The 10,917-nt window shown below is 44.5% G+C and overlaps 1 protein-coding gene across 1 annotated transcript in view; it reads right to left on the reverse strand.

The window, feature by feature from the left end:
- VAPB (VAMP associated protein B and C) overlaps positions 1-9,549 on the reverse strand; it is a 33,081-nt gene extending 23,532 nt beyond the window's left edge. Inside the window, exon 1 of the mRNA XM_030232123.2 lies at positions 9,259-9,549. Coding sequence (XP_030087983.1) covers positions 9,259-9,316 — 58 coding nt within the window. The 5' untranslated portion in view covers positions 9,317-9,549. The remainder of the gene's footprint in view (positions 1-9,258) is intronic.
- Positions 9,550-10,917: the final 1,368 nt, after the last annotated feature.

Here is a 10,917-nt window from a genome sequence, read left to right on the forward strand (position 1 = left end):
AAGGTTGGCAGTAAGTTACTCCATTTAGATGGATTAATCAGTGTCCTTCCCTGGCCTATTCTAGCATAAACTATTTTTCTCAGAGCATGCCTCATGCTTAATTGGGAAAAGAGCCCAAACCCCAAACAAATATGAGACTGAAGACTATTTTCAGGGTATTTGTTAGTATGTAATTTTTGTCACCTTTTATCCCTCAGAGGATCATTAACAGTCTGACTTCACAGCTGTAAGAACTGAGAGGCCACACATAAGCTTGCCAAGAGAAATAGAAGAATTTGTCCTTCATATAATTTTGCTATCAGTGTCATTTGTTTTTTCCCAGTCGATCCCTTCAGAGTTTTTTACACCCAAACATTACCTACAGCAAACTTCAGCAACAAAATCACACAACATGAAATATCTTCTCTGCATCATAAAGTTAAACCAGATTTCTGCACACACTTGCATGAACTAGAGACTGAGAGCAGCCCTGGTGAGCTTTCAGAGGGGTATCTCTGTTTCAGCTGTGCTTTCAGATCCTTTCAGGACCGAGTGCCAAACAGATTGTATTACCTTGCTCATTCTGCACACAAATATCACATGAGCCAACTCTATCCAGGTATGAAAACAGCTCAGGAAAGCAGCAGCTGCAGCTCTTTCAATAACCAGGATGTAGCCAGATTCACTTAGATAGGATATCTCCTTTTTGTACATAGTCTGGAGCTCCATCCATGGGCTATGGAAAGGACAAAAACAAAGCTCAGGCTCCCAGGAGAAGTGAGGATGCAGCAACAGAGTAATGAAGCCTTGATGTGCAAACCTGCCCAACAAAAACACTGCTGAAGACTGAAATCAATGTAAAATGCTTCCTTGGAAGAACCATCCTGATTTTAATCACCAATCCAAGCTACACTTTTTCTTCTAAAGTGATTTTTTCCTGGTGTAATTCCATCACTAATCTCCATTTCAAATGCACATCAAAATGTTAGGGAAGGAGCAACTTAACTACTCTAATTTTACGCTCACATATACTCCTTAAATAGAGAAATCTGATGTGCAACTTAAATAGCAAATGAGCAAATATTTTAAAGTGCAAAATTGTGCATAAGTCGAAAATACCAGAAGAAACAAACAATATTAGATATTCTGGGGATGCACAAAGAATAGCTGCTTTTCTAATAAGTTAAAAAAAAAACCCAAGCCACATAAATTGGGCAGTGGGATACTATTTATGGCTACAAAAAAGGAAGGAATCCTTAGCTTAGCAAGATATATTTCAGGGGAGCTACTTGAAAACCAGCCTATTAACTGTACTTTCAGGACCAAAGGGAAAAAACAAAAACAAAATCAGAAATTTAGCCAGCAGCAGAGAGAAAACATAATCAGAAAAAAAAAAATCTGACAGTTTATATGTGTGGCACAGAACAAGAAACAAATGTCAAGTTGTGTTCTTCAAGCCTAAACTTCTGTCTCTTCCAACCTAAACAATTCCATGATTCTGTGATCATCTGCACCACTGTATGACATCATTAAGCACAGTGTAAAATCAGCATACAAAAATTAAGGGGAAAAAAATGTTACTGCCCTTAGATCTTTGCTTCTAGTCTGGTAAAAATATAGAAAGGCCAGAAGAAGAGAAATCACAATCCAGAGGAAATGCAAACGTTTTGAGAAAACACAAAATATATTGTTAATTCACATATCACAAGAAGCACTAACAGCAAATATCAACAGACAACAAACATGAAACTGCACAAGGCAGAGGGTGAACAGCTGGGAGAAACATCAGAAGCACCAGCAAGGATGAAGGTAACTAGTTGTGATGAAAAAAGTAGCAGTCTTGGGAAAAACAAGAAAGTGAATTTTTTTTTCTTAAAAGAATTACATAGTCATCTGACATGCCTTCTACAAGCACAACTAATTTGTCTTTTCAATTGCTTGCAGAAACATAAGATTTGGCTCCATAGTGATCCCCACACCTACATGATTTTATAATCTGCATCCTAAATAACTGGATCACCAGGCAAACCTCCTCCTTCTCTATTTTTCCACCCCTCGTGGAAACCAACCAAGAAAACAGGATTAAATTTAGAATGATAAAATCTTTAATCCATGCACCATGGTATGAGGACTTCATATACAGCTCAGAGAACTAGACACTAAAGTAGTTTAGCACAGAGATTATTTTCATAAAGTATTTATAAAAATGTGGGGTAAGTACTGCAGGCAGCAGCAGTACCCAATCTGTACAAATGTGTTTGAGGCCAGGAGAATTCCAGCTGAATTGAGCAATTTTCAGAACAGCTCTAATAAAGAACAGAGCAGCCCTCAGCCTGGGCTGTGCTGCTGGTGTGAACACACAGTCACAATCAGGGTAGGTGTGCACCCCTACCTTGCCCTGAATCACACAGGGCAATGGGGATTTGCTCTGCACACACTGCCAGGGACAGCAAGGACTGTGACAGCTGCTCCAGACCCATGGCACAAATCCCTCTTTACAAAAAGGTTGCCTAGCAGGCCAAATTTTAAACTCAACAACATCCCAGGCATCTCAGAAAATATCTTATATGGCTCTACAGACAACTTGGTCTACAGAGCACTGAAAGAGTTTATATATTGAAAAAATTCTGGGTCAAATGCCAGAGGAAGAGACTTAGCATGAATCTAACCCCTAGCTTGGACAAACTGGTAGTTAAATATTCATATACAAATGTAAAATAAAGCTTCCTTTCTGCCTCTGGTCATCACACAGGAAGACAAAGAACCTTCAGTGTTGTGGCAGGAACTGTCACACCAGTGCCAGTCCCTCACCTAGAGGGGAGAGGGCTCTAACTGGGAAAAGTTCCTGACCTAATCAGTGAGGATTTACTTGCAGAAAAAACCCAACAAAACCACAATTGCAGCAGCAAGATGATAATGATAAAGATCACGTTTCTTACAAATACAAAGATGAAATTTCAAGTCTGAAACAACAGCTGTCACCACAAACAGAACTGGTGCAAACACCATCAATAAGGCTTTCAAAGCCAAGCAGTCACACTGACAGGAAAAGTAAAGAGGCTGTTATTGTACCAACTATGAAATGCATTCAGTAGTTATTAGCTGTTCCCAGCAGGCAGCAAACATAAGACCAATATGGTAACAAGATAGTAGAAAATGAGTGTGACTGCAAGATGTGGGCAGAATTAGCAAGGGTCATTTGATTCCTGCACCGCCTCAGCTGGGCAGAAAGCTGTGCTCAGAGGCACTCAGAAACAGGACAAACCCTCCCCTCCCCAGTTTCCTACAAAAATTGCATTATAACATACATAGAAGTTGCTCATTTGATCCAAAACTCATTTGATGCAATCAATACCTTCCAGAGCTGGCTGCATAGAACAAATTAAGCTGCTTTTAAAATTGGGTATTTGTTCATAGATGTAAACTGACCTGAGCTCATGAAGTTGGATCATTTGCTATGGTGATCATGCCTTTTTTCCAGTTGAGTTTCAAAACAGATCTGAAAATCCATTTAAAGGTTTACACTTGAATTTTTACAATCCTAATTCTGAATTAGAGAGCAATTAAACAGAATTCACTCTTGTATTTAACGGCAGCTAACCTATTTTAAAAGAAATAAGGCATTACACGATTACTGGTAAGTTTTTAATTTATGAATCTTGCACCATGAGGAAAAACAGGTAATAATTTATTTTCCAATAAGGAGGCACTATCAGGAGCTGCTGTATAAATTTCTACTCTATATTCCTTTCACGGGTGACAGGACACTGCACATGGCATGCAGGGCAGCAGCTGGTAAATACAATTTACTGCTAAGTACCACTGTGAACCTGCATCCACTCTGACACATTAACTGTGTCTTCATTTTGCCATGATAGCCATGCTCCCAGGACTTGAGAGAGCCACCCCTTCCATCTGTATTTTCAATATAATCTGTTATCAGATATATCTTCTGAAGTGATGAATAGAGGTCACTTCGCAGCAACCAAATCAGACTGGCAGGCTGCCATCCTGATGAGCTTTAAATAACAAACTTGAAAAACTTTTTCACGTATCATTACAATAGCTCCATAGCTCAAAGCGAGCTGAAAATCCATGGACAAACACAGGATTCCCAAGGAACAGGAAGTTGTGAATGTATGTGGCCCATTCTGTACAGTAAAGGTAAGGAGTTGACCACATTTAAAACACAAAATAAGAGAAGCAATGGCCAAGGAACAAATTTTATCACTGCATTAGGTCTTTCCCTGAAATAGTAATACTTTGATCCTATTAATGCTCATAACTTCAACTGGAATTCTTAAAATGTGTACAGTACAAAATTATTCAACAGTCCTTAACCCGTAAATCACATTGACCAAAGCCTTCAAGGAGATTGTGGTATTTTTGGAAATAGTCCTGGGAGACCTAAATACATTAATTAAATTTAACAGAAAATGCAGTTAAACCTCCTTGACTGCTTCACACACCTCAATTGTTCTCTGGTGCTCCAATCATCCTATTCAAAGTTTCAAATTTCTGTTAGTCCCACATGTACAATTCCTTTCTCCTTTCCCAGTGGTGCTGTTGAGGGTTGTGTCTCTAGTGCACAGGACATCAGCAGACTAAGCTCAAGAGAAGCACAATCTTCAACTTATTCCACCTTCAAAAATGAGATGTGTTGTAAGAAATGCACAATGCATCACTACCCTCTCTTACCTCCAGTTTTTTCCCTCCTAACACCTCTCTTCTAAAGTGAAGAGACTATGCAAAGTGATGAATTAATTATAAAACCAATGGAGCACATGAAATCAGAGTAATTCAGTGAGATGCAGCAGGTCTGTGCAACTAAACAAATGTTTAATAGAATAAGTTATTGATTTTAGCTAAGCTGCAAGAAAAGTGAGTGCAACATTAACTGCACCAGGAAAAGACTGATTTTGATATATTTTAAGATAAATTTTTGTAGATTTAGGAAGCCTGCCTGTTATTTAAATACTGTGTCCCCTTTTTAAGACTATGATTTGATAATTAAATTCAAATATGTAGAGAGATGCAAAGGTTTACTCATATTTAATGCGGTAACAATGACTTGACTTGGAATCAGGCCAGACAAAGGGAAGCAAGGGCTGGTACATTTTTCAGCAGGAAAGCAGACAGCCATTGGCACAGCAGCCTTCAAAGAGTAAAGAAATCCTAGTACTGGCTGCCGTTCTGCTGTGAATACCAGGAGGGCTTTAAGAGTTTAAAGAAATAGCATATAAACATTCAGCTTCAAAGATGCATATTAATTATCCTAAACAGCCAACTACTCACAATAATGTCACTATTTTACATTCTTAAACATGGCCAGTAACTAGAAATTTATCCAATACAGAAGACAATGAGCACAAAGTCAAATTCCTCCCAATCATTCCTTCAGTGCACGAGTGATTCAACCACTCCCAATGGATCAGGACATGGACAGAGACGAAAGTGAATAGTCCACATGCCCTTAACCTCTCTTCTGAGACTTGGCAACAGCAGCTTCAGCAAAAACTAATCTCACATCCCAAATGTTACTGGCCTGAAGGACTGAAGAGCCTTAGCCTGGTATCTGGTAGGAAGGGGATATTTCTGTCAGACACAGGAGGCTTTGCACACCCCCACTGCAATGAGCAGATCTGGCTGGAGTTTACTCAGGCTGACCTGGAGGAGCTCCGAGTGTCTCAGTAGGGAGTGGCAGCCACCCAACCACAGAAACACAAACTGCACAGGATTGGGGCTAAACACTAAATTCTGAACATTTCAATGCTGCAGATGCACTGCTGGACTGAGTACACCAATACAGGCCGAGGCCACACCTTTGGGCTGCAGCTCTGAGGTAGCCAGGGCTTGTCCCTGAGCCAGTGACAGGTGACAGACCCAGGTCAGGGATGAACCCGCTCTGCTAGCAGCGGGGAGGATCGGCTGCTCTGGTTGATTGTTGTGCCCTTAGCAGAAAGCAAAGCTACACAGTGACATATTGCATAGGTACAGGATCACATACTGGGGACAGGAACCTGCATTTCCAACTGGCACGACTTGCAGAGTTTAGCAAGGCACTAATCCCTGCTTGGCAGTACTGCCGGGAGCCACTTGGGGAGCACGGACAGAGTGCTGAGTCATAAGTCCAGCCTAACCTGGAGCAAACCTCCAGAAACGCTACCAAAATGTCCCTCAGCCTCTGCCACCTCCCATCTGTGCCACCTCTCCTGAGCAACACTGCCCCAGCAGCCTCTCAAACACTACAAACCCAGGGGAGTCCTAAAATACGCTATATTTTAACAAAATTTTACTTGCTGACATTAAACAGCCGATCTCTAGTCCTGGTGGGCACATATGGTGAAAAGACAGATCAGCCTCGGTGGGCAGCCATCCTCTGAAGTGCAGGAGGCATCCTGCAGCACAATTCCACATCCTTGTTCAGGTTTAAATCTAGCAGTTTTTAAAGTTAGAGCCCCAAATGTTGTAACAAATTCTTGGCAGATTAATGTCATCTCTTAGATTGAAAAAAAGAAGAAAGAAAGGGAAACATAAATGTAAATGTCACACATACCAACAACATTCTTTTTCACCATTTGTTACCAGTAAATGCTGAGCTGTAAATCTTTAGCTGGATAATTTTTCTGCAAGCCTACGGTGACCAAGAGTGGTCAGCAAGACAGTGAAGCTCCTATTTCACATGGCATCAGAGACCAGGGCAAGAAGTGGGCACCTTCAGCCACCTAATGGTGTTCTGCCTCCCACGACTCACAGCTGCATTTCAGCACAGCACACGCTGATGCTATTTTGGAGCATGTGTGCTCTGCTGTAGGAGATGCGAGGCGGGAGGAAAGACAACCCCTGCTCATGTTCACATGCTGTGAAAAAAAATTCCAGCATGAAAAACTCCTTTGATATTTTTTTCAAACGAGACATAAGCACAGTATTTTGATACAGAGCACCAAATGAATTTATGAGATTCACTGCAAAACCAAGGGGCTACAAAAGCTTCCATAAAATGGTTTTCAACCCTTAAGAAGTGAAAGTGCAGGCCATGGTTGCAACCCCAAAGTGACTGGGACGCATTATAGAAGACATCCTCACTCATTATATTATTCCTGACATCCTACCTCCCTCTAAATTTTATACTGAAGAGCTACACAGAGCCTTTCAACAGCATCAGAGTGAACAATTTTCTGCTTTTTCTATGTCTGCATTTGAATTCAGCCCTTTACCATTTCCAGTACTAGGTTTACAGCCCAATCTCAGTTTCCTACATTGAGTACCATGTCTTTCAGCACACACCATAAGGATGCCTGTACCAATCAGCAGCTCTATGACCTCTGTCAGCCTGGATCTACTTGTACGGGACCAAGGAACACTCTGGAAATAAATGCAACTATTTACAAAGGCAACAATATCATTTCAGCCCTATGACCAGGCAGTATGTCACCACAAGAGCAGAATTTACTTCATGAACACTTCAACCTGGTGTTTCCTGAATGAAGGACAGCGGTCAGCACCGCTTGCTAGAAAGGACTGTAAGGCAGAGGTATTGCCAAAGCATATGAATGCTGCCCACAGCATTAAGTCTGTTTGAACATTAATATTTAAGTGTACTTTGAAACTAAGCCATTTAATAGCTGCAGTTAGTCAAGTAGCATTTTATGCTATAAGGAGTACGCGTTGCTGGCTAAAGATCTGGCAACCAAAAGCGCTATGGTTAGTTGATTTAACTTCAATGGCTACTGGTTATTTCGCCCAGAATCTCATCTGAAAGACAGACAGCCTGACAAATTATCATTACTTCAAGAAAAAACAGAGTCTGGCAAGGTTTATATCTACCTGTGATGAAGAAAAGAAAGAAAAACAAACCCTGAACCACAAATACGTCTCATTAGCAAGTCAGCGCCAATTAAGGGCCCACTTTTTGCCCACCTGAGCTTGGATTTGCTTGTTTGCTGAAAGCAATTTTACCCAGAACAAGCGGTGATTTTAATCTAATCATACTTAACACAAAGAACATCAAAACAACAATAGTTTCCTTCTTAAGCATGTTTGATACTGCTGCCATAACAACTTCAGCTAACAAAGATATATTCATTACCCCCAGTGTTTATTAACAGGCTGTTTGACAAAACCCACTTCGTATTAATAGTTCAAATATATTTACTAATAAAAACTAGTAAAGATCTCCACATTTAAAAATGTACACAAAAGCTTTTTTTAAAGGAGTATTATTTTTGCCAGAGGCCAATAAACAAGTCCCTATTTTTTTAAAAAAAGCTTATTTGCCAGATAATCAAGCAAAGCTATAAAACACCTCTGACTCTGGTCGCATAAATAAACTTGCTGATCGCTTATTTGTAATCCCAGAATATTGTATTACAGCTGTGCTGTCAGGCTGCAAGGCAGGAATTTCAGTGCCAGTGGAAGCCCAAACCCATTCAAGACTTTTATTTAAAGGATGGATTTTTGCACAGGCAGCCTATTCGTGACTTATTTCGCCAAACAGCTTGCTAAATTAAAATAATAATAATAAGCAAGAAAAGCCAGGAAGTGCTGCCCAGCACCTGGCCAGAGGCCTCGCGTTTTTGGCCAGAGACATGATTGCAACCCCACAGTGCCTGCTTGGGACACATTACAGAAGAAACCCTTATTCGTTATGTTATTCCCAACATCCTTCCTCCGTCTAGATTCTACACAGAAGACCCACGCAGAACACTTAAACTGCTCCATATCTAGCAATTTCCTGATTTTGTCTTTTGATCAAGCCCTTTATCCGTTCCTAGGGTTTGTGGCACCTGGGCTCCCAGTCCTACCTCACGGACATCGCTGTCCTACATTACAGCACCAGATCTTTCGGCCGGGGCCGCGCACACACCCCCGGCGGGGCCTGAGGAACGCACCCCAGCTCCCACCGCTGCTCCGCGGGGTCCCCCCTCTCCGCGGCCGCAGCCCCCGGGAAGGTCAGCCGGGCACAGCCCGGTGTTCCCGCTGCCGGCCGGGGAAGGCGGCGGCCGGGACCCCCCCGCGCCGTCCCCGCGGGCCGCCCCCACCCGCGCCGCGGCTGCGGCAGCGCTGAGGGCGGCGCGGGGGGACACCCGCGGGCCGGGGGCGGCTCCGCGGCGGGCGGGGGGCCCCGGCGGGGCGGCGGGCGCGGCGCTGAAGGACATTTTAGCTGCCGGCGGTGCCCGGCCCCCGGAAAATGGCTGCCGGGAGCGGGCCCCGAGCGCGGCCGCGCCGCCCGCCCGGCGCGGGGAGCGGCGGCGAGGGATGGTGGCGGCCGCCTCGTACCTTTGAATTTGAGCTCGTGCTGCGGTTCGAGGCTGAGGACCTGCTCCGCTTTCGCCATGTTCCTCCTCCTCCTCCTCGGCGGTGGCGGCACCAGGCGGAGAGAGGAAGGGACGGGGAGGGAGGGGAAGGAAGAGGGGAGGGAGGGAGGAAGGGAGGGAGGAGGGAAGGCGGGCGGTGGGCGCGCCCGGTGGCGGGTTCACTTCTCGGCCGGGTGCCGGTTCACCTTCTCCCGGCTGCTCGTTCGCTCGTCGCTCGGGTGCTGCTTCACCCTCGCCCGGGTGGTTGTTCACACTGTCCCGGCGGCCCCGGAGCGGGGACAGGCGCGGCCGGCGGTCGGGCGGCGGCTGGCGGCGCACACGCTGCGGGGCAGGGCGGGCGGGAGGCGGGATGATGCAGCACCGAGGGGCCCGCGGAGAGGCTGCGGCGGCGGCTGACGTGAGCCCGGCCCCGCCGTGAGAGGCCGCGGGGGGAGGCTCAGCGCCGCTGCTCCTCGGGCGCTGTCGTGGCCGGAGGTGCCTCCCCGGCGCGTTTCAGGAACAAAGAGGGCTAATAAACAGCGTTTATTCGTCGCTGGAAAGCGTGGTTTGTATTAAGCGCCTTGTTATCCAGAAGCAGCGTGGTTTTTTAGGCCTCTACTCCGTTTGGCCTCAGGGCTGCAGGGGAAGCCCTCGGGCCCCTGGCCGCCCCTGCCCGGCTCCCAGCGCCGCCGACAGCTCCGGCCAGGCTCGGGGAAGGGCAGGGAAGCGCTCCCGGGAAAAGGAGGAGCTCCCGGGGCCGCAGGGCTCAGAGCGCAGCGTTACAGCGCCAGGGCAGCCCTGGGAACCGGCATCGAGCTGCAGGCAATACTCGCTTTTTAATGAATAAAACCAGAACTTCAGGTCATCTCAGATTTTAAGACATCCCTCCCTCCCTTTCTTAAAGGTTTTGGTTACTCGTTGGGGTTTTTATGTTTGTTTTGGAGTGGTTTGTGGTGGTTGTGTTTTGGGGATTTTTGTTTGTGTTGCGTTTTGGGTGGTTGGTTTTTACTACAATGTTTTAAAACATTTCTTTGAAATTTACAGCATGGTTTAATATAGAGTGCAGCTTTACTGATAGCCCTAGGCTAGTGTAATTACAGCAACGCTACGCTTTCGCTCCCCTTTCTCCTCAGGTTGTTTTAAACATTTGAAAAGTTCCTAAGAATTTATAAAGCATTCCTGTAACCTGTCAGAGGCAGGAGTTTGGGATGCCCCTCTTAAAAGCAGAAGTATGCTGGTTTTAAAAACTGGTAGTTTATGTACACTAAAAAGTATTAATTGGACTTTATACATACTGGACTTTCTACATACTGGACCTCAGGAGGAAATGCCATTTGAAGAAATAAAAAGATTCCAAAGAAAATTCATTTCTCACACCAGTATAATCTACATGATGCAGTGCACCTTTCCCTCACACAAATTCTTTGTATCCCGTTATTTGACTTAATAAATGCCAAAAATGCATAAGGTGGCTAAAAAGATCTAGAATTACAAGAGTGTTGTTCTCTTTCTGGCACTAAAAGCAATATCAAATGAGTGATGTGTATGTTAAAATTAACACTCCTGAGCAGGACAGTGGCATTCACTGCTCTGAGCACATCTGCAGTGTTTATACCACACCTTCAGCTGCTCCTGTCCACCA

The sequence above is a fragment of the Serinus canaria genome, chromosome 20 (assembly GCF_022539315.1).
Source record: "Serinus canaria isolate serCan28SL12 chromosome 20, serCan2020, whole genome shotgun sequence".
NCBI lineage: Eukaryota > Metazoa > Chordata > Aves > Passeriformes > Fringillidae > Serinus > Serinus canaria.